General features: G+C 48.2%; 1 protein-coding gene across 1 annotated transcript; it reads right to left on the bottom strand.

The window, feature by feature from the left end:
* Positions 1–1,808: 1,808 nt before the first annotated feature.
* PM20D1 (peptidase M20 domain containing 1) lies at positions 1,809–23,096 on the bottom strand. The gene is made up of 13 exons (XM_061159927.1): positions 22,837–23,096; positions 20,456–20,542; positions 18,709–18,941; positions 17,949–18,035; positions 16,710–16,843; positions 16,198–16,317; positions 15,341–15,416; positions 14,915–14,976; positions 14,605–14,683; positions 12,578–12,649; positions 6,823–6,991; positions 3,742–3,841; positions 1,809–2,533 (listed from the first exon to the last, which is right to left on the bottom strand). The coding sequence occupies exons 1-13, from the start codon at positions 23,003–23,005 to the stop codon at positions 2,410–2,412; spliced, it is 1,512 nt and encodes a 503-aa protein (XP_061015910.1). The 5' UTR covers positions 23,006–23,096; the 3' UTR covers positions 1,809–2,409.
* Between the last annotated feature and the right edge of the window lie 4,119 nt (positions 23,097–27,215).

Here is a 27,215-nt window from a genome sequence, read left to right on the forward strand (position 1 = left end):
AGAAGAGCTGAACACAGAAGCTGAGGGTGGGGGTGGTAAGGAATGTTGGCAGACAGTGGGACAAGTGTGAATAGCAAGAGGTCAGCCAGGGGAACAGAGAACTTGAGCTCAGAACCAAATTCAATAGTAGAACCGCCTATGTCCTTGAGATCTCCCTGAATCAGAATGAATGAGCCACACACCAGAGGTTCTTGGGGGCAGGCAGTGTAGGATGATTGAAAAAGCACTGGATTTGGGGATTTGTGAGCTGCATTTGAATTCCAAGGCTGCCCCTTCAGAACTGTGTCTTCTTGGGCAAATGACTCTTCTGCATACAAGCTTTGGATTCAGATGGACTCTGCCCCTAACACCTGCATGACAAATTAGTTAACCTCTGAGCCTCAGTTGCCTCATTTATTAAAAACAGGGGCAATAACACGTTTGGGGTTGTTGTCAGTATTAAATAATATTTAATCTTGTTAAAGTAGATTTCATCCGTCACATTGGATCATGGAGTAACAACGAGCTTGGGGCCAGGAGACACGCATTTGAATCTGCCTCCAGCTAGACGTGTAATCTCTCTGAGAAACAATTTCTCCTCTGTGAGAAGAATGATGCCTCTCCACGTAGCTCTCATGGGGCTCCAGTGAGATAAGTGGGGCTGCCCAGGTAGGTGGCTCAGTGGCAAAGAATGCACCTGCCAAGGCAGGAGGCGCAGGAGACTCGGGTTTGGTTCCTGAATCAGGAAGATCCCCTGGAGGAGGAACAACAACCAGTTCTTGCCTGGGAAATCCCAGGGACTGAGGAGCCTGGTGTGCTAGAGTCCACGCGGTCCTGAAGACTTGGGCACGACAGAGCGCAAATGACGTTGAGTGAGACAGGTGTGTGAAAGTACTCTGCACAGCTCTGTACAGATGTGAAGAATCCTTTTTGTTCTTCAGCTCACCCTCTAACAAAGGCTAAATTAAGTACAGAAGTGGCAAAAAAAAAGGGAGGGCGAGGGAAGGAATGTGAATCTTAGGCGGAGTCACAGAGAACCTGAAATAATCCCTGCTCCGTGTGTTGAACAATTTCCATTAGGCTCCAGCTCCTGAGGAGCTGCTCACACCCACAAGCGGGTGGAGAGGGGCAGGGGATAGCGAGGAGGGAAAAGAAGCCACTGTCCCACTGCTGTTAAACCCCAGGAAGGCAAGGAGGGTCCTGTCTGGACAGGAAAAAAGAGGGAATGTCGTCTCTAGTCCCAGCTCCGTCTGTGTCTCCCTCCATGACCTTGACTCCCTCCCTTGTGACCCACAAAGCATAGCTCCCAGCCTTGAGCCAAGAAGTGCTGCCTTTCAATGCCCCCCACCTGACAGCTACTGAGCAGATTCCAGTGTGCTCCGGCGTGGACTCCGCGGAACACAGACTGGAGCTTTGCAGTCCCCGAAGGGAGGGCGGCTGGCCCTTGCCCCACCTGTGGAGCAGAGCCTCTGTTGGCAGTCCCCTCCCCACTTGCCCTCCACTTTCCCTCGATGAGTCTGAACCAGGACACGATGTCAGGGCCAGGACCCTGCTGGTCCTGGGCTCCAGAGAGGCTGTCTTTCTCTTGGGGGCTCAGCCCGCAGGATGTGCCAGGGAAATCTTTCGGCAGATGAGTGCCTCCTGGGGTGGGACGGCAGCAGCAGGTGGCAGGAACAGGGTAGGGGAGGGAGAGAAACCCAGGGAGCCCTTGGGAGGAGCCCAAGGACAGAGGTCGTCTTCTCCAGGCCCCAACCTCCAGAACCAGGAGGTCTGCGGTTCCCCCAGAGCCCGCTGCCTCAGTTTCACCCCCCCAAGTGACCAGACGGTGCTGCACAGACCACTTTATTTGACCAGCTGTTGCGGTAATTATGGTAGTGACATAGTTTAAGTCCTGCTTCAGGTGTAGAATAAATGGGAGGGGAAGAGGTGAGAGGCAGGGGCAGGAGGGGAGAGATGAGGAGCCAGATAAACAATCCAAGAAGAGACGGTGGGGAGGGGGGGGAAGGAAAGGAAATTACAGTTACGGCAAGAACAAATTTATAAGCCGAGTGTGACTTAAACACTTTTAAAAGGTAAAATCTGGTTGATATTTTTCAAATCTGTGTTTGCTCAGTTAGGCCTTAACAAGGAGCAGTGAATTCACCAGTGCAAGGCAGACGAGCCAGATACCTTCTATTTTAAGAGAGGGAAAAGAAGGCAATAACTGACGGTGAACCAAGGAGCTGTCTTGAGGGAGGGAGGAGCCAGTTTCCTGATGGTCCTCCCCTTCTTCCTGGCCCTGTTTTTTCACTGAGTTTAGGAGTGACCAAGGCAGGTGGGTGAGGTTATTATGACATGATTTTTGACCAAAAGTTTCATCAACACTGGCTTTCCCCCTTGGGTTAGTCCTGGTCCAGCATCAGGCATCCCTAATCCAGCTGGTCCCCAACCTCACAGTTCATGCAGGTGAGGAACTGGCTCCATGTCTGTGTCACCATTCTGGATAAACTCGAAGATGAATTTCACCTGGGTCTCATAGGCTTGGACCGAGATTTTCTCGTTGATTCCATGGATGCTGAGGGAGAGAAATTTGGGGCGGGGGAGGCCATTGCTTTAGTGCAAATGTTATTGCCGAGCACCCTACATCCCCTGAAGCCACTGGCCTTTGACCCTCCAGGGGCAGGAAGTGGGCAAGGGGGGAGCAGCCGTTTGGAAGCAGTGAGATTTCGTAGGACAGGTTGGTCACCGCTCCAGGATCTAGGTCCATGGCAAAGTACAGGGGGAGGAGATGATAGTCCTGGGGAGTGCAGATCATCTCCTGCTCTGGAATCTATTGAATGATTCCTCCTCTGAGGGGAAGTTATCTTTTAATTCTCTCTCCAAGGCTGGAGTCGCAGCTAGGCTTATCCCGATGCCAGCCACCCCTCCCCATATTATCAGGGGCACAGGTGGGTAGGAAGGGCAGCTGCCAGGCTGTGGGAGAGCCTGTGGGGTTCTCTGCTTCACCTCGAACTTCACTGCCAGATCCGATGCCCGCAGCCTGCCTCCACACAACAATACAACCGAGGCACATGTGTAACCTCAAAGATCAAAGGATATAAAGAAGAGCTACCCCCACCTACACTCATTTAAAAAAACCAGTGAACCTCCTCCCCATGAAATCTGTTCTTAAGTTCATATTCAAATATATATTCAAACAACTTGACTTTTGATGAGGAAATCAGAGCTGGTATGGTAAGGAGCAGAGAGGCAAATGGAAATCATGCCCCTATATCCCAGGACTAAAAATTTGCTGAAGAACCCACAAAGCAGAAGTTCACACACAGTAGTTGAAACTGGTGAATAAGTTTCAGATTCCCAAGGTATGTTTTGAGAATTCAAAGCATCAGTTCATCTTTGACCTCGAATGTGTCTGCAGTTCACTAAGTGGAAGTTGAGAATTCTGGAGTACCCACTTTCCGGGGAAATGAGATCCAGAGGGGAGCGCTTCTTGCAAAGGAAGGAAGAGGCGGGACTCAACGTCCTAATTCTACCAGGTTCTTTCCAGTCACCTGATTATCTCCATCCCTGAAAAACAGTCACTGGTTCCCCCAAATTCTGGGGAGTGGCAAGAGTCTGGCACTGAGAAAAGCTGGCCAGTTGGGCTCCGCAGTATCTTTTAGTTCGTACAAATCCCAGGTTGCCCCCATTCTGTGGGCTGTCAGGAGAATGAAGTGGGAAAGGGACAGGTCAGATGTATCTCCTCTCTCCACCAAGCTGTCCAAACCTGTTTCACTCACTCACCTACTGAAGCCCTGAGGCTGTAGGTAGACGGGGTTGAACCGGTAGATGCTGGTGGTCAGATTCAGATAGTGTCTGCTGTCTGTGTTGCCAATACAAGTACCTAGAAAGGAAGAATCCAGAGAAATGGAGCTTTATGCAAGCAGCCAAGCCAAGGAAGTGGTGGCCCGTAGGCTACCTGGAAAATTGGGACTCTTGAGTCACCACAGAAGATGCCTGGATCTTCCTTAGGAGACTGCAGCCATGGATTTTTGTCCTTCAGCCTACCAATTTTCAAAACCTTTCTAAGATACTATTTCAGCCAGGAACATAGAATCACCTCCCAAGGGATATCTCCCAGAGAGATATCCCTTACATGGTCCAAGGCTAAGTGCCCTCTCTCCATGATGACCACAGAGGCCAATGGCTTCATTTCATATGTATGGCCAGGTTATTCTATCAGTAGAAATTTAGATACCCAGAAATCTAAGCACCGTTTCTTCACTGCCCAACCTTTCTTGTGTATCACTCAGGTCAGAAACAAATGCTCTCTGGGGGACTTTTCCTGCTGCCGATGGCAATCCTTTTAAAGGAGAACATGCTGCGCCACTGTGCTCAGCTGTGTCTGACTCCTTGCGAGCCATGGCCTGTAGCCCACCAGGCTCCTCTCTCCATGGCGGTTCTCCAGGCAAGAATAAAAGTAGAACATAATTTCTGGCTATTCCTGTCTTCTGAAGCAGGACTCTATCTTCCCAGAGTCAAACTGCAGGTCTGGATAGTCCCAGGATACTCTCTAGTGTCCCACTCTCCTGAAGGTAGTAGGTCATCCGTCCCCATCCTCGCCCCCCCCTACCCCAAGCTGGGGCTGGGATTCCTCTCCATTATGAATGATCTTTGAAAAAAGACTCCCTAGATTATCAGCTAAAGTGTGGTGGGATGAATTTGAGATGGTAATTTGTGTTTTATTTTGATTGAGTTAGTGCTTTTATTCTAGAAATGTATCCCATTTTTAAGTACTTTCAGGCAGAACAGATTTATCATGAAGCTATTAAGCTTATGCATAAAGATCCCACAAGTACAGGTGTGCTTTTTGAGTTCATGACAGGGTCATAGCTCTGTATTCATGTAGTTGGATAGGTATTTTTAATAATTTAAAAGTGACAGAAAAATTTCAAAAATACAAGTGGCTATTGCTTTATAGCAAACTTGGGATGATGTGTTGCATGTACTTTTTTTTGAGTATCCTTTTTAAAATTGAAGTATAGCTGATATACAGTGTTGTGTTAGTTTCAGGTGGATAGCAAAGTGACCCAGCTATCCATGTTCAGATATACCTGCCTTTTTCAGATTCTTTTCCATCACAAGTTATACAAGACACTGAATGTAGTTCCCTGAGCTACACAGTAGGTCCCCACTGTTTATACACTTACTATATGATAGTGTGTATCTGTTGACCCCAAGCTCCCTATTTATCCTCTCCAACACTTTTCCCACTTGATAACCACAAGTTTGCATTCCATGTCTTTGAGTCTATTTCTGTTCTGCAAGTGAGTTCATTTATATCATTGTCCTAGAGGTCACATGAGTGATACCATATGATATTTGCCGTTCTCTGTCTGATTTGCTTCACTTAGTGTGATAGCCTCTAGGTCCATTGTTCTACTTTCCACTCCTGGTTTCAGATGGGTCCCTTCACAATTCCTGGCTTTGGAGATTTCTGCCAATTGAAGTCTGCCTATCTTTATTCTGTAAAAGCCTAACTGTGTTGATGAGATTATCGCAGGTGCCCCACAAGGGAGAGGGAAAGGTAGAGAGCCTTTGAGGCGAAGAGAAGAGAACCTGGGAGTATGAAAGCCAGGGTTCCTAGATGGTAGGGACCCGGGTCCTGCTCTGTGGTAGGAATCCAAGGAGGTAGACAATCTCAGAGGGTATGTTCAGGGGAGATCTTGGGTCTGGAGATCTCACCCCCCAGACAGGTCAAGGAATCAGAGGAAACCTGTAACTTGAAGTGACCTTGTGGGCAGGATAATGGATGTCTCAGAGGCAAACACAAGGACTGATGACCACAGACTAAGGGGTCCTGATGCGATGTTATTGCATAAGACCCTGAAGCCTGACTCAAGGTGGGGGTGGTGGAGTTGCTTGGAGGCTTCAATAATGCCTGAGGTTGAATTTCTGAGAAATGGGTCAGATTTAAGTTGATTAAAAACTAAGACTGCTTTTTTTTTTTCCTCCTAATACCCAAGGAGTTTATGGTTGTAGAATTTCACTATAGTATCTTTAAGGTCCATGCCTAACAAGTCCTAAGAATTAGCTTAGAAAAATGAGAGACTCCATGATTGAAGGTAGATAAAAGCAAAGTGAACACAAGTCTTCACATTAGAGCATCTCTTCCTCACATCACAGACCAGAGATTCTCAAACTGTGGTCAGCCATCAGATGGTGTCAGAATTCCCTGGGATATTTATTAAAAAGGCAGATTCCAGGGTCCTCTCCAGAGTTAATATACCTGAATCTTTGGGAGTGGGTCCAGGTAATCTGCATTTTAATAAGTTCCCTAGGTGATCCTCTTGTCCTCTTAAATTTGAGAACCACTATCTATACAGCATAGATTTGGAAGGCACGCTGGAAGACTGGAGAAGGGGCACAGAGGCACTGCTACTGGGAGGGTGAAGGGGGTTAATTCCAATGGGACAGCCAGGAGAAGTTCCTGGGCTGAAAATTCTGAGCTCTGTTGCTGAGCTGCTATCCTAGAATGGGTCAGAACCAGACTGCATGGGTGGAACCCAACCCCCTCTGTGGCTCCTCCAGAGGAAGGGGAATCTGAGCCGATCCTCTCCTCTAGGCCAGAGTGGCTGGCCTAGGTTAAGCAAGGACCCAGGCTTGGCTGACCTAATTTATTGTTTCTGATCCTTTCCTGTTTGCTTTCTCACTTCCACTTGGAGGGGAAAATGCATTTCCAGTCCCATCAGGAGAGGAAGCAGCCAGCTGTTTCCAGGCTGAACAGCTGGGATGGGGGTGAGGCAGTGGATATCAGATAGGCTACAATTCCAGCACCGGCCCCTGCCCCCAAACTCTGGCAGCCACAGTTGGTGAAGTCATTACCTGGGGCAACAATGTTGACTTCCGGGAAGACAGATTGTATGGTCTGGCGGAGCAGCTGGTAACCCAAGGCCTGATCATCAGAAGGGCTGACAGGCAGGGGGTCAAAGGCATCCAACACGTGGAACTGGACCCGGTCATCAGCCACAATGTCCTTGGCTAGTTTTAGGACCTTGAGAGAGGAAACAAAGAAAGTTTGATTTCTTATTGGTCTGCTATTCAAGTACTGTATGAATTTATACAGTCCTGATTTCTCTCCAGCAAGGCAGAGCCTTTATAGAAGAGACTCATTGTAGCTCTGAGACCTCAATTTCAGCCTCCTGGTTGTTGGAGATAGAAGGGCTGTTCTTCCTGGAAATCTGCAGCGTGGTAGATTTATGTTAGATGTTTGGGAGGCTTGCCTTATAGCCGTGAGGTAGGGAACTGGAAAATCAGGATATTGGGTAATTTCCCTTAGGCTGAGAACCTAAGGCTAGGTGAAAATGTACAAGAGACAGCAGAGTGGAAATCTCAACCATCTCGAGGCAGGCGGGTAGATGTAATGACCTCACTTCAGCCTGGGAGAGTCTCAGACAGGTGGTGACAGGTCATACACTTTCTTCCTTCTCTCTGGGTATCCCTGCTTCCTGTTTGTAGCCATCTGCACTGGGGCCAGGAAGATGAGCTCAACAGACAAAAAGTTAGAAGTTGGGGGGCTAGTATTCAAGTTTTCTCTCTGAGCCTCCTTTCCTCAGGAAGGAACATGAGGAAGCTTCTAGAAATTTCAGTCTGAAGTGACTAAAGCTGAACTCAGCAAAAGTCCTGGTCCCAGGCAGGATGTAGACCAGACCCTGAGGATCGGATCACATGAAGCTGTGTGGGAATGGATAAGGATGCTGACCATCTGGGCTGGCTGACCACAAACCCACCCAGCCCCCTAGGGAAGGCTCCAGCACCGGTCTCAAGCTATTTGAGAAGCACTTGCTTTAGGATGGTCTCTGCCCTAGAAAGGGGACTGTCTGTCTCATAACTGGGGGGCATTATCTTGAGAGGACCTCTTTTAGGTCAGTGTCAGGTCTGGAGAGGAAATGAGGGTTCCTTCTTCTGACTTAGAAACCATCACCTGAGGCAAAGCCAATTCTGTGCTGTTGGACTGAGGGGAGGGGCAACTCACTTGTCAGAGCTTATTTTCACTCCAGCACAGATGTCTCAAATACTCTGATACAAGAATTAATATATTGTCTGGATATGTTCTTAACCCACTGGAAGGCTCCTAAAGTCATCCCCAGAAGTGTCTGCTGTGTCCTGCCCCACATTACTTAAAGATTCCTGCCTCCAGACACTGAAGAAGGCACACAGATTGGATCTCAGTGAGCAGGTGGCTCAGTGGTAAAGGGTCTGCCTGGCAATGCAGGAGACACGCGTTTGATTCCTGGGTGGGGAAGATGCCCTGGAGGAGGAAATGGCAACCCACTCCAGTACTCTTGTCTGGAGAATCCCATGGACAAGAGGAGTCTGGCAGGCTACAGGCCATGGGGTCGCAGAGAGTGGGACACGACTGGGCGCACGTGCCTGCAGTGAGCACCGCAGAGCCCAGGTTTGCCACCAGCCGCCAGGCTAGGTCCTGACCCAAAGGCCACTTATGCCTAGTACGAAGAATACAAAAGGTGCACAATGAATGTTGCATATATACATTTTAAAAGACGTGAGACGATAATAATAAAAAAAAAAAAAATAACAGGAGTTGTCTCATTAAGGAATTTGCCCAAGGTTTAGAGTTAGTACTGCTGGGCTGGGTATCTGACTTCACAAGGATGGTGCTTCACTGTTTCCAAAGTACCTACAGGTTGAAATGGCATTGAGTAGAGCCAGAAAGAGGGCGGTGTTCATTTAAGATGGATTTCCCAGTGGTATGGATTTTGAGCCAGAATTTGAAGGAAGGATATGAGAATGATGGAGAAGAGGCAAGAGACAGGCTGAGCAGGGAAGGGGCATGCACACTCAGCTCTGGGCCTCGGGGAGCCACTCACAGCTGTGTGACACTCCTCAGCCTCTGTGTCTCTGCCTGCTCATCTGTTAACAGAAGCATGATGGTACCACCTACCTGCTGAGGCGGTTGTTACCATGACTGGACGTGTGTAATATGCTTAGGCTGGCTCCTGGCACTCATGTATGTTAGCTGGTATTTGCCTGTTTAGAAGGGCAATAATCAGAGGCACAAGGATGGGACTAAGAGGAGGGATTCATCAATGGTAATGGGGACCTCAAAGGTACAGCACATTGATTCCTCATTCCTCTGAGCCCCTATAGTCCTTATTTCCACATTATGTTGTTTTCTATTTTAGGCAAAGCTGTATTTTCTTCTTGAGTGAGTAAGTTCGAAGGGAAGGACAATGGGGACTTAAAGACTTAAGTCTTTAGAGTTAGCAAGACCAGCTTCCACCCTACTGTAAGACCGGTCATCAAAACAACCATGACAGGCTCTCACTGGCTTGTGCTTCAATATTTCCAGTGGCAGAAAGCTCACAATCATGTGTTTTAATCCATTTCATCTTTGAACAACTCTGTGATGAGCATCTTCTTAACAATGAACTGAGGATGGCTTCCTATAGCATCTAACCTACTCATATCTCTTTTTATTTATTTTTGAAATATTCTACAGAATCCACAGGATAATGTGTCAATAGTGCCAGAGCCATCAGCACCTCTGTTGAGAATAGAGGCTTCTGCTTTTGCTGCCTGCATGCTGTTCCCAGGTCTTTGCTCCCTCTTGGCTTTCAGTGTAAATGCCTCATGAGAGAGGACTGTGTGTGTGCTTGGTCGTTAGTCATGTACGACTCTTTGTGACCCCGTGGACTGGAGCCTGCCAGGCTCCTCTGTTCATGGGATTTTTGAGGCAAGAATACTGGAGTGGGTTGCCATTTTCCTCCTCCCGGGGATCTTCCCCACCCAGGAATTGAAGCTGCCTCTCCTGTGACTCCTGCATTGCAGGCAGATTCTTAACCTGCTGAGCCACTGGGGAAGCCCTGAAGAGAGGACTGACCATGGATACAAAGCTGCTTACCGCCCCAACCCCACTTCACAACCATTTTGTGACACATTGTCCTATGATTTCCTTTGTGGTGCCTACTTCTTCCACTTGTACATATATTTGATTCCTTACACCCACTAGCATGTAAACATCTTTAGAATGGGAATCTTGGCCTGTTCACCATTTTCCCAAGTGCTTGGAAGAATGTCTAGCCCACAGTAGCCACTGAATAAACACTTGGTGAATGAATAAATGAAGGAAGACAGGAATTTTCTGTAAAACACTCTAGATAGGTGGACATCCAGCCTCTGAGAAGCTCACTATCATGCGGGGTGCTATACTCCAACACTCTGCTCTAAGTGGGGGCTCCCAGAAACATCTCCCAGTGGCCTTATTTCTGCCCCTTGAGGGCCACACAGAACAAACCTTCCTTTCCACATGGCAGTCTGTTAGGTTTCTGAAGGCTCTTGTTCCTCACCGATGGGGCCAGAGACCTAGCTCCTGGGTTGGTCAAAACGTTCATTCAGATTTTTCCCGTAAAAACTTACAGGTGAGACCAGGTAAAGATGGATGAAGAGGGCACAGGGAGCCATTTAGAATCGGGGCATGAGGAAGAGGCATGACCAGGACGAAGAGGTATGGTGTGCTCCTGGGATGACGGCGGCCTTCCATTCCCCACTGAGGCAGGGGAGCAGGGTGGGCCTAGGGAGCCCAGAGATCTCATCGATCGGGGGGAAGGAAGGCCACTGCGGGAGGGGACTGGAGAGGAGGGCAGAGTGCCAGAACCTGGGGAGATGAAAGCCCCAGCTGGTGGAAAACAGCCCTTGGAAAGGGTATGGAGTTGGAATGAGGCTGGAAAAAAACTGGTGGAAAGCAGCTCAGTGAGGGGAATTCAGTGATTTCCTGGCCCCACGAGCCCCCAGGGAGAAGACAGAGGTTGGCACTGGATGAAAAGCAGCAGAGCCCAGGGCTTACACTGTCCCAGCTCCCTGCCAACGCCGGGTGACTCTGGGTAGGCTGCCAGCTTGTGCCCCCAGCCCCTGCAATGCGGGCCTGCCCCCAGCCTGTCTGAGGACACACGACGGCCTCCATGGGGAAGGCCCCAGGGAGAAAGGACCACAGAAATCTAAGTGCGGCGGACCCTTGATGATCCGCCAGGAAGAGCACCAGGAAACACCACCCACCCCTTATCTTGCTTAATCCTGGAATATAATACTCATCTCATAGTTGTCAGGTTGGTTTTTTTTGATCATTTTCAGAAGGACCAGATTTTCCTTCTGAATTCTTTTTAGCTCAACCTGATGTTTAAATAAGCTGGTCTTTCTTAGAGATGTCAAATGTTCTGTGTATTTCTTCTCACCCTTTAGCTTCCAGCTCAGATATCATGTAGGGAAGTCTTGCCTGACCCATGGACAGATTCTCATTCCTTCCTAAATCCTTCGATAGCAGCAGCCCCTTTTCCTCATAGCACTCATCATGGTTTGCAATTACACATTCATTTTCCTAACTTTTAAATTGATGTTCACAGCAGAACATCACAAGTCTGTCTGTAACCTCTTCTCTCCAAGGGGTCACACACCCTTCCCATGGGATTTTATTGGCTCTAGAGGTTTCAATTAATAATACTCCAGCCTCTGTCTCTATTATCTCTTTATATCTAAGGTATTTATAATTGTCTATTAATATATTAGAAGCCTCTCAAATTTCTAGACCATTATATTTCTCTGAGAACTTGCTCTCTTCTTGAATTCCCAATCTTGGTTAAAGGCATCAGCATCTGGCCAACTAATATCACACACTGCGTCCTGAAGAACCCCCCTCTCACACCTCTGGTGGGTACCTACTCTACCCATGACCATAGCCTCAGTTAAGACCTCCATACCCACTGCCTGAGATGTTGCAACAATTTAATTATTTCTTCTTACTTCAAGGCTTCCTCAGGATCGCCACTAGCACTGTCTCCCTAAAAGAGAGTCTGAGTCTATTGCAGCCCGGTTTGAAGACCTCTGACATCTGTCCACAGATTAGAGCCCAAACTCCTTGGCATGGCACTCAAAGCCTAGACCCCCAAACTATCAGTACAACTCCATTTTCATCTTCCATCACTTTCCCCCAAATTATCCTACTCTTTAGATTTCATTTTCCCTGTACCCTGAATGTCTTACTTTTAGCCAAATCCTATTTGTCCTTTGAGTCCTTTTCTAGTGGTTGGAAAAGACTTTCTTGATTCTTAGAGGTAGCATCAGCCCCTTATTTTGCTCAGATTCGATGGTAATTTGTTCGCCCCTAATTGTTATAATCCTCGTATGGTGTGAGGCTGAAAGCGCAGACTCTGGAGCTAGTCCTGGCTGTATAACGCTGGGCCTGCTACTTACCTGCTGCGTGGCTCTGTGCCTCCATTCTCCCTGTTAGATGAGGAGGACACACTCCCTGCTTCACAGAGTGGCTGGGGGGTTAAGTGGGTGTATACAGTATGTAAGCCTGAGAACAGCGCCACGCACGCTGCAAGCCCGCTGTCTCTGCTGCTGCTCTGATCATGGTTATCATCATTCATCTCCCACCCCAGACTCCACGCTCCCTAAAGCCAGGGATCTCCTATCCCAGCCAAGCACCTGGCACGTAGGAAGCCTTTGAAAAATCATTGAACAAATGAGCCCCTGGGCCAGCCCTGGAACTGCAGCTCCACCCGGCCCCGCTGGACACACTTCAGCGGGGCTGACCCAGTCGTGGGGAACACGTGGCACGCACCTCCTGAACAGTCTGTGCGGGGTGAATTCGGAAGTTGATGATGGCCTCGGCCACAGGGGGGATGACGTTCACCTGGAGAGAGAACCACAAACCTTGGCCTGAGCTGACCTCTAGTCCCCGACACCTGGCCCCCACCCAGGAAGAGCCGACTGCCACCAGCAGAGGGAGAGGAAGCTGCTTTGATTGAAAAACTCAAGGTTTAATATTTCTAGTCAGCCACTGTCTTCTCTGGGCCCTTGACGTGTGGTTATGTTCAATGCTAGAGGTGTGTCTCTGCTTCAGGCCAGACCTTCATGTTTCTTGGTCCTGGAGGGGTCACAGAGAGCTGCTCAGAGCAAGACTGCTTTCTCTGGGACGCCAGGACACCTCTATTTTGGCCTGTACAAGGCTGCTAGTGGTCTTCGGTGAGCGCTCTTTCCCAGGGTGCCTAGGACAGTTCTGCAGTGGCCAGTGTTGGTTCTTACTCAGGAGGGGCACCCCAGAGCCTCTGAGGCCCCATTAAGGCCCCGAGGGGGACAGTCACTATAACTGATGGTGGTAGTGATTTTCCATATCCTACTGTGAAATTTGTTCTCTGTCTGATGAGGGAAAACTAAACAGAACTAATCTAATTAGGACTAATTAGAAAAGAGGGTTAAGGCTATGGAGGGAATTTTTCCCCAAAGCCCATGAGAGAGGAGATTCCCCAATTGTGTATCTTTCTTTGAACTGCTATGGTGCAAAAAAGCACCAGACTAAGGCCAGGAGAACTTGGCTGATACAAACTGGCTGTGTGATTTTCAGATATGACAACCTCTTTGTGTCTCTGTCTCTCAGCTGGCTCCTCCTCTGTTAGGAGGACCAAATGGAAAAACAAATGTGAAAGTATTCTGGACAGATAAAAACACCATTCAAACGCAAGGACATAGTACACAGTACTATTATTTTGGTGAATTCTCTAGGCAGCTGGTGAAAACAACTCAGGTCTGGCTGACATGCCAAACACACCGGCCAGTTACAGCAGAAATGAATTCTGAGGCACCATTCACTTATTCTCAAGCTGGTCTGCACATTAGCAGAGCGCCACAAGGCCACACTGGGTGGATGATCCTCCTTGAAGTTTTGCTGGTGGCACTGGTAGAAACTGGAACAGTCTAACTCCTTTCAAGATTTCAGAAAGCCTCAGCCCCCGTGAGCTAGTGTGGCTAGTTCAAACAGAAAAGCTCCTTGGTGGCTGGTCCAACTGAAAGTAGACCGATTTGCTGAAAAGGAGTTCTTGGAAAAAACTTTATCAGAGTATTGGTTCACCTTAGACTTATTTCTATAAAAGTAAACCTTGGGAGTTCCCTGGCGGTCCAGTGGTTAGGAGTCTGCGCTCTCACTGCCAAGGGCCAGGGTTCAATCCCTGCTCAGGGAACTAGGATCCCACAAGCCAAAAAAGTAAATCTCATGTAGAATTTATATTTTTGAAGGCCATTCAAAATTTACTGTATTTTGGAGAATGACAATGTATGTATTTTAAGGCTGTATACATCACAAATATTATAGATTTTTAAAATAGTAGGTGAGTTTCTCTCATTCAACTCAGGGAAAACATATTAATCATTCAGTAAATTTGTGAGGTGAATAAATCTTTCAAAACATGAGGAAGAATAACAAAAACGTGGTAAAGAGGTTGGGAATCTTTAGACTACATGACCAAAATGCTAGATGAATATATTACATGTTAAATGAGTATAAGTCACAAGAATTAACTCCCAAATAATACCTCTTCACATCAGTGTAATGGTTATGTTTTTGAAGGGGTACAGTCCCAAAGAACCTGAGGGGGGCCCCTGAAACACACATACATGAAACTTGGCCAAACTTCATGGAGTTTGTAGATGTCAGCTAGAACCCTTGCTCCTGAGGTTTACCCATCTGATGACATAGGACAGTTGAGCACTGAGCCTTCCTACTATCCACACTGGAGCCAGAGAAGGAAGGAGAAGCCAAGAAGACAAAGCCAAGGGATGCAGGGGTGTGTGGGAGGAGTCGGGTGGGGTTACCTTGACCCCGGCATTGAACATGGTGAGTGCCATGGTGGTCCTGACCAGCGAATTGGTTATGTAATTCCTCTCCATCAACCTAAGGCAGAAAGACTAAGGTCACTGTCCACTGGAAAGAGAGGGTTGTAGGATACCCTCTTTCCTGAACCTTGGAGATCTTTAAGACTAGGAGGGGTGCCTCTGGACCAGTTAGATGTAGCGTCTGGTGGCTGAGGGATGGTTAGTCAGGCCCGGTTAAGCCACAGAGAGGAGACGGGGAAGTGGGTAGGTTTGGGGTGGGGATGTGAGGAATGGGAAGATAAAACGTTACCTGCTTACAAGGGGCCGAAATAGCCACAGGTTGTTCAAGACTATGTTGGTAGGGAAGGGAAACTGAAAGGGAAAGCAACAGGTCAGGATTTCAGAGGGGTCAGCATAACAGGGTCACTGTTCTGGGACCTGGGCCTGTCCTTACTTTAGACCCGCCTCGAGAGCCCGTGGCAGCAGCCTCAAGGGTGAGTGGGAACCACCTCTGTCAGAGTGGCTGGTGTTGGGTCTCAGGTTCTCAGCCTGAGCACCGACAGCCCCAATCAACAAGCTGGGTCCCTGTGTCTTGGCCCAGGCAGCAGCTGGAAGGAGGTGAGAACGGGCAGAGCACTGGCCAGCAGCAGGGCCCCTTTATTACGCTAAAGGCAGCTTCTCCAGCAGTCTTTCTGCCCCTCCCACCGCTGACCAGCGCTTGGGTGCCTCCTCACACCTCATCTGCCAGTTGTTCCAGCGCTGTCCTCAACGGCCCATCTCCAAACATGTTCGGCATCGGTGTCTGCTCCAGTCTGGAAGAGAAAGGGAGCTCAAGACTCACCCAATGCAGTCCAAGAGCAGCAGTCCAAGGAGATGATGGGAGACAGGACATTTCCACAGGCCTAGCCAGGAGGTCTCCTGCTCACCTCCCCATCATCTCCACCGTTCCAGATCTCTGAGCACGAGTGGGACTACTTCTACTCCACTCACAGGAGCTGTCCCCCAATACCAAGTCCGAGATAGGGCACCCCAGTCTCACTGCACCTACCACACTGCAGCAAAGTTGTCAGCCTCTTCCACTAACTGTTTGGTTCCTGGAGGAAACGGCACCACTGCATGCCCATTACTGGACACAAAGTCTTGGACATGGTAGATAGTTAAACATTTAGCTGAAAGAATATAGCTTTTCTTCCTACTCTGCAAGAAAACCAGCCAGAGCTAACCTCTGCTGTTATAAACCCTGCTGTCCTCATCCACAGACAGCAGCCTTTGTTTATCTTGAAGTCCTCTTGCTGGGGCAAGTGGAGAATTTAGACGGTTCTTTTCCAGCTTGTGATCTATAATTTCAAGCCTGGACTTTGGACTATTCCAGCTGCCTAACCTAGCTTTTGTCTGCTGGCCCTTGCTTGCCATATGGACGGGTCCCTTTCTGACCTGCCTGGGAGCTGCGCGCTCTGTCCTCCCTGTAGCCGCCATCATGGCTTCTCAGCCCTGCATCAGGACAGGAAGCTTAGCCTCCTCAACTCAAAGTGGGAAAGTGCCAGGTCTTCTAGCCGGAGTCTGGTGGGGGTGGCAGGCCCAGGAGTGGCTCACCGGCTGACCGCGGCGGCGAGAATGCCTATGCTTGTTTCCTTTGGAGGAGCTGAAGAGTGGCCTGGAGTCATGTTGACTTGCAGCATGAGGTTAATTGCACCCTTCTCGGAAACTGAAACCCTGTAAAAGAGGATCAGAGAAGGCCCTCCTGACTTCCTCCCACCCCGAATGACCCCCAGGCCCATCTGTGCAGTGGTCTGGTAAGCCAAGAGGTCTGTTTCATGCTGCTTAAGGATTTTTACTTTAGAAGAGATAGGGAAAGGAGAGCTCAGACTTGGTCAAAGCTCGGGGTGATTAAAGCAAGTGCATGCCTGTGTTTATGGCTGTCGTGTCCAATGCTTTGTGACTGCATTGACTGTAGCCCACTAGGCTCCTCTGTCCATGGGATTTTCCAGGCAAGAATCCTGGAGTGGGTTGATTAAAGCAAGAGGAGTAGGCTTATCGATAACCAGACCAAGGTCAGCTCCCATGTGAGAACCTCTTCTGAGGTGGGGCTGGGGTGCTATACTCACATGGCAAAGGGCTTCTTGAGGTTGGGAAAGAAACCATCCAAGATGAAGCTCCCCTCATCCACCAGGAAGGCGAGCTGGACGCCCCTTGCCTGGAGCAGGGCTGAGATCTTCTGCGCCCCGTTTACCCCTGACACCTGCAGATATTGAACCCAGAGCCACAGTCCTCCTCAGTCAGATCGCCAGAGACAGCTCACAGAGACCCATTCAGCACAGCTGGGCGCTCCAGAGCCTGCCCATCCAGGCTCCTTCATGAGGGACAGGGCCCTCAACAATCCTGCTTCACAGAATCCAGAATGTCAGAGCCAGAAGGGCCCAACCCCCTCATTTCTCAAACAAAGAAACCAGGACCCAGAGTGTGAAGTGATTTGCCATCATTGGAAATAAAACACATTCATCGATCCGCCTGCTAGCTCTCTTCCCATCACACTGGTGTTTCTCTGATGGACGATGTGCCTGCTGCAGGTGTTACCAGGGGGTTCATTAAACATTCAGATCTGTGCATCACACTGAGTGAAGGAAGCCACTCTGAAAAGACCACAGTCTGTAGAGTTCCAACCATATAACGTTCTAGACAAGACAAAGTTATGGAGACAGTCAGAAGGTCAGTGGTTGCCAGGCTTTGGGGAAGGAGAGAGGGATGAATGGGCAGAATACAGAAGTTTCTTAAAGCAGTGAAAATATCCTGTATGATACCATAATGATACACCATTATAATATACAACATCAAGAGTGAACCCTAATGTAAACGATCACTTTGGGTGACTATGATGTGTCCGTGTAGGTTCATCAGTTGTCACAAATATATGACTCTGGTAGGGGACGTCGATATTGGGTAAGGCTGTTCATGTGTGTGGGTTGGAGAAGAAAGGAAATCTCTGTATCTTCTCATTTTTGCCATGAACCTAAAACTGCTCTTAAAAAGAAAAACAAAAACAAAAAAAAACAAAAAACCATCGGATCTACGGCACAGAGCCCAGGCATCTACATTTTGGTCAAAGTCCTTAGATATTTCTGATGACATATACACAGTGTGTGTGTACTCAGTCGTGTCCAACTCTTTGCAACCCCCTGGACTGTGTCCCGCCAGGCTCCTCTGTCCATGGAATTTTCCAGGCAAGAAGATATATTCACAGAGAAGTTGGCAAATTGTGCATCCAGGGAGCAAACCGGACCACAGTGAAGCATACTCCCTCCCCCAGGAGGGGACCCAGAGATAGGTTTAGGATGAAGGCATTCTACCTCCTCATCATGGCCCAGAGCAATGAAGAAAGATCTTCGGGGGATGTAGCTTCTGATCAGCAGAAGCTCCAAGGCCTGCAGGATTGCCTGGGGGACAGAAGGACAATGGGAGAAGAGAAAGGCTTATTATCTAAGTGGTGGTACCAAGGCATCAGAGATATTCAGCAGCTGGCAACAGGGCTAGGATGTGATGGATTCCTTCTAGAGAAAATACATTAAAATGGCCCCAGGGGATGGAATGGAGGGAAACAGTGGGTGTATGCATGGTCAGTCACTCAGTTGTGTCTGGCTCTTTGTGACCCCACAGACTATAGCCCGCCAGGCTCCTCTGTCAGTGGGATTTTCCCAGCAAGAATACTAGAGTGGGTTGCCATTTCCTCTTTCAGGGGATCTTCCCCACCCAGGGATTGAACCCGCAACTCCTGCATCTCCTGCATTGATAGGTGGATTCTTTACCACTGAGCCACCTGGGAATCCCTGTAGGGAAACACAGCTCACATAAAACCATCCCCACCTGGAAAAAGCATAAAACTTATCAATGTCAGAGCTGAAAGGGTACCTGGGATCATCTACTCTGATCCATATTTCACAGTTGAGAAGTCAGGACCCAGAGCAGTGACCAGCTGATGACTGGAAGTCAGATCTCCCAGAACCAAGGTTTTCTCCACCAGAACCTCCCACCTCCCAGGGGTTAGCAAAGCACCCCCACCCTGGATTGATCTTTAGGACTCTAAGGCAGAGGGAACATAGCATTCCAGACCATAAGAGAGTTCTTGTTGTCCAGTGTGCCTCGACCATAGATGAAGCCATCACGCTCCAACCCAGAGAAGGGGGGCACGTCCCAGCCTCTGTCCGGGGCAGGCACCACGTCAATGTGAGCGAGGAGCATGTAGGGCTGCATGCTGGGGTCTGAGCCTTTGACAGTGAACAGGTGGCTGTAATTTCCTATGACCTCATGCCGGATAAAGCTGGTATGGAACACAGTAGGAAAGACTAGAAGCAAAGAGATGCAAAGCAATGAGAGAAAGCCAGATTCAACAGTTGCATTTGGTTTTCCTACTAATTGATTCTCCCTGCCCTCTTCCTCCCCTTTAAAACAGGCAGCCTCCTTTAGGAAGCCCTCTGGAACAAAGCTAGTCTGATTCCTGATTCACCCAATCTCTGAAATATCTCTTCCTCATATTATATTGTGTTATTACTGTTAATAACAAGCATATCAAGACCGCATCGTTAATGACAGATAAGAGCTCAAGATCTGGACTGACCTGACCTCTATTGCTGTCACAAATACAAGTTACAGAGTGATGCAGACTAGGATTATGTTAAATTTTAAATACAATAGGCCCCAGTATCCAAATTATTTGGAACCAAACATGACCTTTACCTGTGTATATTAAAAAATCAGAGATATTTTTCCTTTGCAAAACAATATTCCTAATGTTTGTGTTATACGGAGATAAAAGCTGATCCTGTCGAGCACATGACCATACTTCTGTGTTCAGGTGTTCTCAGGGTCAACTATGCTAGTTACAGATAGGTAATAACACAGGCGGCTTTAGATACACGGGAGGAAGAGCTTTGATCTCTCTTTGTGCTGTGTTCGAAGAATCCACACATGCCTCTGTGGATAACTGAAAACAAGCAAGCAGGCAAACAAACAAAAAACTGAAGAATACATTTCTTTTTCCTTGTCAGCCTGCTTATCTAGTCTACTGTTGCTGAACATTTCTTTCCCAATTTTTATTTCCTATTTAGTGAAGACTTTCAGCCTGGCCACTGGGGAGTGATCCCAGATTCCCCACCCCTCGTCCCAGAGTGCTAGAGAAGGGACTGCTGGCTGTGCTGTGCCAGCCTCTCCCACTCCTGATGACTTGAGAGGGGGCCGTTTTTTATTTGATTTAGTAAAGTGGCCTCACTACTCTGCATGAGCTTTTTTCATGGGGAGGGGGAGCTCCAAGTCTCCTTTTTCCCCTTGACCCATCCATCTTTAGCTCATGGGCAGTGGGGTGAGAAGAGAGCAATTATGTGATAGTTTAAAGTTTTTGACTGCCTAGCAGCTCAGACACGTGTTAGTAATGAATCTGGAGCAGGGCCTGGGTAGGTGGAGTGTGCCCGTGTGTGGGCTGTAGGTGTGTGTATGGAGGTAGGGAGGGGACAAGCCTGTGGTGCAGTTCTGGAAACTTGCAAATGAAGAAGGAATTCCCAGTCCTATCTTTTTATTTTATTGACTGACATTAAAGGGCAAAAATTGACAGGGTTCAAACTCCAACCCAATGGCTATGTGCCTTGGTTCTTCAAAGGGTAAATCTAGTCTCTACTCTGTGTCTGCTCTAACTCCTGAACTCTCCCTTCTATCCCTCCCCCCTGTATACAAACATGTCCAAAGAGGCCCAAGCACATTAGGCTGCCCTCTAGTCAATCACAAGATAAACTTCTTTATCACCTTGTAAAAGCACCGTGTCTCCAGTGCTACCTCTCCTGCCCCTTTCCCACGGTTTGTGCCTGACCTTTACGAATGTATTCTCCAAACTCAGCCAGGGCTGTTGTGTTGAGCTCCTTGGGGCTGAAAGACACTGTTGGAATCTGGATGGCACCTGTTGGAGTCAGAGATGGAAGATGATAACAACCACTGATTTTTCCACAGCCCTGTGTACATAAAAAGTTCTCTTGCACTCATTATCTTATTGTGGAGAGCAAAACAATCATTCCAGGTAGGCATTGTTGGTTTTCCTGATTCAAAGGTGTGGAAAAAGCTTAGAAGCATTAGGTGAGCTGCTCAAGATTGTCCAGAAACAAGCAGTAGGACTGGGATTTAAACTCAAGTCCTTTGTTTAGGCTAATATGGTTCTTAAAGGAAGATAAAGTCCAAAACGGGATGGAGTGGAGGAGGTCAGACAGGAGTAAATTTTGTACCCTGATCCTAAGTGGGAAGCTGCTATAAACTGCCACTAAGGCCTCACTCTGCCTCTGAAACCACCAATCCTTTGATGAATCCAAGGAGCCCACTGTCCTGGGTCCCTTTGTGAACAAAGCTTTGTATCTTTTTGTGTACAGTGAGTGTGTGAAAGTCACTCAGTCGTGTCTGACTCTTTGTGATCCCATGGACTATACAGTCCATGGAATTCTCCAGTCCAGAATACTGGAGTGGGCAGCCTTTCCCTTCTCCAGGGGATCTTCCCAACCCAGGGATTGAACCCAGGTCTCCTGCATTGCAGGCAGATTCTTTACCAGCTTAGCCACAAGGGAAGGACTCTTTGTGTACAGAGAGTAGGCTTATTCCTCATAGACTGGTTAATCCGGAGTGTCACTGATCTCAGCCCAGGTCAGCTTTGGGGGCACATGATACCTGGGAAGGGGGGCATTTAGAAGCTCCCAAACAAGCTCCTTTGTCATAAACGATCTAATCCACTCTACCCAGAAGTCCAGTTCTTGAGTTGCCATTAGGTTCATTCCTTGGTGAAGGTTTTATATTCTTAAAGAGTTCCACTGTCAAATGCAAACAGTAGGGGGTGGGGGTGGTGTCATGAGATAATTTGATTAGAAGGTTATCTAAAAAGCACCCAGAGCAGCTTGATGTCAAGGGAGGCCTCTGACTTCTGTACTCAGTTTTGCGAAGAATCAACCCTGCATCATAGCCTACCAATAAGTGGGGATGCCAAGGTTCAAAAAGACTAAATGAACTGCCTATGTGAGATTGAGAGGCAGACTCAAGATCTGAACTCAGATGTTTTGCCTCGGCTTAGGGTTCTAAGTCATGGTGCTATGAGGTCCATATTTTAGTTTCTTATCTAGCTTTTGCTTTATTTTGTGCAAAGAGACTCTAGTGAGTGGCTGCCCAATGCCTTTCAGAGAACTCTTTACACTAGGATGCTTTGGGAAAGCCCTGCTCTGCCTCCCAGGCCTATCACTCCAGCACAAACACAGTTTATATTTAACAACAAGGGATAGCTTTTGCATTTGCCTGCATGTTTATTTAGGCAGTTTCTTTTAATCCATTACTTAATGGAAGGGAAAAGACTGAAGATAAGCCCAACGGTGAGGAAGGATCTCATTGTTTTCATTGTTTATGCCCCAAGTCGTGTCCTGACTCTTTTGCGACCCCATGGACTGAAGCCTGCAGCCTGTCAGGCTCCTCTGTCCATGTGATTTCCCAGGCAAGAATACTGGAGTGGGTTGTCATTTCCTTCTCCAAGGGATCTTCCCAACCTAGGGATTGAACCCGTGTCTTTTGCATCCTTTCACTCTTGAGCCACCATCTCTTTTCTCCTGGATAATGCAGACTGAGAAGGTAAGTAAGTTTTTAGCTTGGTTTGAGGTCTAGGGGAAAGATGTCCTTTAATTGGTAGAGGAAATTAAGAACATCTCACACCTCAGCAACAGCCCCATACTTCTTTATGGAGCCATCTAGAACCCGAAGGATCCTACAGGCAATAGAGGCTGTCACCCAGTGCTTACTCCAAGATGTAGGGTCCTGGGAAAGATGGTTCGGCTGACCTAAATTTCAGTTTCCCTCATCTGGACATAAATAAGGTTCAGATCGTTTAGTCTTAAGAGACTTAACAAGTGAAGACTACCAACGGTTAAAGGCTGTAATGCTCCAGGCAAGCGGAGGTGGGCGTGGGGGTGGGGTGGGGTGGATGACAGCCCGGTAAACCCGGGCGAAGTTCAAGCTTCCAGGGTAGGCAAGGAACGCCCTGGAGTCCCCAGGAGGCAGGTGTAGGAGCAGAGTGCGGTCTCCAGGGGCCGGAAACGGGGCTGGGGCTTGGTGGTGGGGTGTTGCTCAAGCTCGAGGGGCGGACTTCTGCGGCGGGGGAAGGGAGTCGCGGGTTGGCCCGAGGAGACGGGGACCTTTATCTGAGAATAAGCGGTGAAGGGGACCCGGGTTCACCTTTCAGCGCTTCCTTCATGGCGATGCGCTGCTCTTGGCTGAACTGAGAAGGGATTCGCAGCTCCTTTTGACTCTCCGTGCCCCGCAGGCCCTTCGATCTGGAGACGGCGGCGATACCCAGGAGCAGCGCAGACAGCGAGGCTAGCAGGCAGACGGACGGCCGAGCCATGCTTCTCTCAGGTCCTTGCTGCCGGTAGGCGGCTGGAGTTTGGACCTAAACGTACAGATCAAATTCTTTCCCCTGTTACTGCTCCAATTCCCGCAACTGCCTTAGCCCCGCCCCAATCCCAGAGCTGGCCAATCGCCGCTCTCCTGGAGACGCGGGCCCACCAATCCACGGGCGACCCCGCCCCAGGCCCGCAAGGCCTTTCGGGAGTTGTGGCCTCCCGCAGGGTAGCGGGTCGCTGTGGGACTGAAGTATAGTGGGGCACCAGGCTAGTTAACCGGCAGGTCTGGGGTGCGTGTCACTTTCTGCTTTGAGATGCTAGTCAATCTCTTTCTTCGTGACAACAAATCAGATAAAAGGGGGAAGAGGCAAGTAAATGAACCAAGTTTATCAGATTTATCTTCTCGCTTCCTCTGAAGCTTAGGGTTTGACGGGTCTCCTAGGTGCCTTGAGGGAAGCTCTCCACCCTCAGCTCGGCTTTTTTGGAATCAGGACAATGTTGTTCTGTCCATGGACATTGTTCTAAAGTATTTTGGATCAGAGGAATTGCTTCTGCTTAGGAATTCGCTGGAAGTGTTTCTGATATCAATGTTAAATTTCATTTTTGCAATTCTAGGCAAATGCATTAAGACTGAAGGAGTTTTAGAAAGATTATGCATTAATAGACTTTCCTGGTGGCTCAGGCAGTAAAGTGTCTGCCTACAATGTGGGAGACCTGGGTTCCATCCCTGGGTCGGGAAGATCCTCCGGAGGGGGAAATGGCACCCCACTCCAGTACTCTTGCCTGGAAAATCCCATGGACGGAGGAGCCTGGTGGGCTGCAGTCCATGGGGTCGCGGAGAGTCGGACACGACTGAGCGACTTCACTTTCACTTTCATGTGTTACTAATTTCAGTGTGTCCAACAAACTTTGGACTTTCAGAGTAGAGGGTCATTCTGAAAAAACAAAACAAAAAACATTGTAAAATACAGACACTTAAAATTAGATTTCCTGGAACCAAAAAAACTTTTCCTTTCAGATCCCTTGATGCAATATCATATGGTACCACTCTCACATTTTACAATTCCCTAAAAAAAAGCCTCATAAGTGCTCTACGGTCAGTAACTAGTCATGACCAAACTTGCAAATTCACACTCCTGGTGTTTGCAAAAGCTCAGAAAGGGAGTGCTTTGCTCCAGCTCTTTCACTTATCCTACTTGAAAAACCAAAATAAAAAAAACCCTGCAATTGTGTACTTGTTTTTCAATAGAATTTTGAAACAATATTATGAAAACTTCACACATGTAGAAAGATGTAAAGAAAAATAAAGTGAACATTTCTGTATTCACTATGCAGCTTAACCCCTAGAATATTAAAGACGGAATTGACCTGGGGTCCAGCTTAGCCCCCTCCAGCCACCTGCCTGGCGCTTGGGGGGGGCGCAGTCTCCTTCAGCTGCTTCTTCAGCCACTTCTGGCTGTGGGTGGACTGCAGGGCCCTTGGGTTTCTGAATGGTTGTCCAAGGGGCTGGGGTGCCCATTGATGGTGTGGAAGCTCACTCCCCAAGGGGCAACTCTTGGCTAATGGGAAGAGGGAGACTAGATGGAAAGCGGTCAAGTCCCCTCCTTCCTCTTTCCTCAGCTGTTCTGGGGCTGTGGTCACATCTGCTGTGGGGCCAACTGTGTGACTCCTGGTGAACCAGGGTCCACCCTCCACCCACACTCACTACCCTTGGGATTGTGTCTTTCCTGTGAAACATTTGCCCCTGGCTCTGATTTCAGAAAACCAACCATTCATGACAGAACAAGATGTCCAAATCTTAGAGGCTTAAACAACTTCTCATGATCATGTCTCATGATCTCATGATCTGTGGGTCAGTCATTTGGGCTGGGCTCAGCTGGGGGCAGTGCTGCCAGTCTTGCCTGAGATCACACTGTGACCATGGTCAGCTAGCAGCTGGTTGGTCTAACATGGCCATACTCAAGTTTGGCAGTAAGGCTGGGCCCTGGCTGGTGGGCCGGGGAGACTCAGCTGCTCTTGGAGGCCCCTCCTCACCTGTTCCCTGTCTTGCCTGCCCCTGGGAGTGGGCTCAATTGGGACCACAGTCCTCCCAAGTCTCCCTGCTGGGATGGTGCCAGGGAATGCATTCTGCCTCCTGCCCCGAACCTGCCCTTTGTGCTATGGGCAGCTAATGGTGCTGGCCCTCTGTCCACACCATTAGGGTAGGGTGTGTGGTCCTGTTTGCAGGGTCCCCCGCCCCTCTATTCTCAAGGCTCAAGCACACCAAGACCCAAGTCTGTGCTACTCTGAAGATGATGACAAAACACAAGTGAGGAAGTTCCAGCTTCTTCTGAACACCACCACTCAGATCAGCACAGACCCTAGATGTGTGACTTTCTGGCTACCTTGGCCCACTGCTCCCCGCTCTGTACTCCCTCCCTCCAGGTTCCCGCAAGGTTGACCTTTGCTCTCTCCCCAGCCTCCACAGCTCTGGCTCTCTGTAGTCTGTAAAGTGGACTTTCACCACATACTATACTCCTGCCACATACTTGTGTTGCCATTTCTCACCAAAAAGAACTAGAAGCATCACTACAAACAAAGCTAGTGGAGGTGATGGAATTCCAGTTAAGCTATTTCTAATCCTGAAAGATGATGCTGTGAAAGTGCTGTATTCAATATGCCAGCAACTTCGGAAGACTCAGCAGTGGCCACGGGACTGAAAAATGTGTTTTCATTCCAATCCCAAAGAAAGGCAATGCCAAAGAATGCTCAAACTACTGCACAATTGCACTCATCTCACACGCTAGCAAAGTAATGCTCAAAATTCTCCAAGCCAGGCTTCAACAATATGTGAACCATGAACTTCCAGATGTTCAAGCTGGTTTTAGAAAAGGCAGAGGAACCACAGATCAAATTGCCAACATCCACTGGATCACTGAAAAAGCAAGAGAGTCCCAGAAAAACATCTATTTCTGCTTTATTGAATATGCCAAAGCATTTGACTGTGTGGATCATCACAAACTATGAAAAATTCTGAAAGAGATGGGAATACCAGACCACCTGACCTGCCTCTTGAGAAACCCGTATGCAGGTCAGGAAGCAATAGTTAGAAATGGACATGGAACAACGGACTGGTTCCAAATGAGAAAAGGGGTATGTCAAGGCTGTATATTGTCACCGTAATTATTTAACTTATATGCAAAGTTCATCATGAGAAATGTTGGGCTGGATGAATCACAAGCTGGAATCAAGATTGCTGGGAGAAATATCAATAACCTCAGATATGCAGATGATACCACCCTTATGGCAGAAAGCGAAGAACTAAAGAGCCCCTTGATGAAAGTGAAAGAAGAGAGTGAAGAAGTTAGCTTAAAGCTCAACATTCAGAAAACTAAGATCATGGTATCCAGTCCCATCACTTCATGACAAATAGATGGAGAAATAGTGGAAACAGTGTCAGACTTTATTTTTTTGGGCTCCAAAATCACTGCAGATGGTGATTGCAGCCATGAAATTAAAAGTTGCTTACTCCTTGGAGGAAAAGTTATGACCAGCCTAGACAGCATATTAAAAAGCAGAGACATTAAAATAAAATAAAATAAAATGCTATTACCTGCCCGCAAAAAAAAATAAAAAATAAAAAAAATAAAAAGCAGAGACATTACTTTGCCAGCAAAGGTCCGTCTAGTCAAGGCTATGGTTTTTCCAGTAGTCATGTGAGAGTTGGACTATAAAGAAAGCTGAGCACCAAAGAATTGACGCTTTTGAACTGTGGTGTTGGAGAAGACTCTTGAGGGTCCCTTGGACTGCAAGGAGATCCAACCAAGTCCATCCTAAAGGAGATCAGTCCTGGATGTTCATTGGAAGACTGACACTGAAGCTGAAACTCCAATACTTTGGCGACCTGATGCAGAGAGTTAACTCATTTGAAAAGACTCTGATGCTGGGAAAGATTGAAGGTGGGAGGAGAAGGGGACGACAGAAGATGAGATGGTGGGATGGCATCACCGACTCAATGGACATGAGTTTTGAGTAAACTCTGGGAGTTGGTGATGGACAGGGAGGCCTGGTGTGCTGCAGTCCATGGGGTTGCAAAGAGTCAGACACGACTGAGCGACTGAACTGAACTGAACTGAAGTTGCTTGTTGGCCAGAGTCTGTTCTGAAGTTAGGCAGTGGGTTGGGGCAGGGGTGCAGCAGGGCTGTGGGTATACCTGTGCCCCAATCTGGGTCA

The sequence above is a fragment of the Dama dama genome, chromosome 14, assembly GCF_033118175.1.
Source record: "Dama dama isolate Ldn47 chromosome 14, ASM3311817v1, whole genome shotgun sequence".
Taxonomy (NCBI): domain Eukaryota; kingdom Metazoa; phylum Chordata; class Mammalia; order Artiodactyla; family Cervidae; genus Dama; species Dama dama.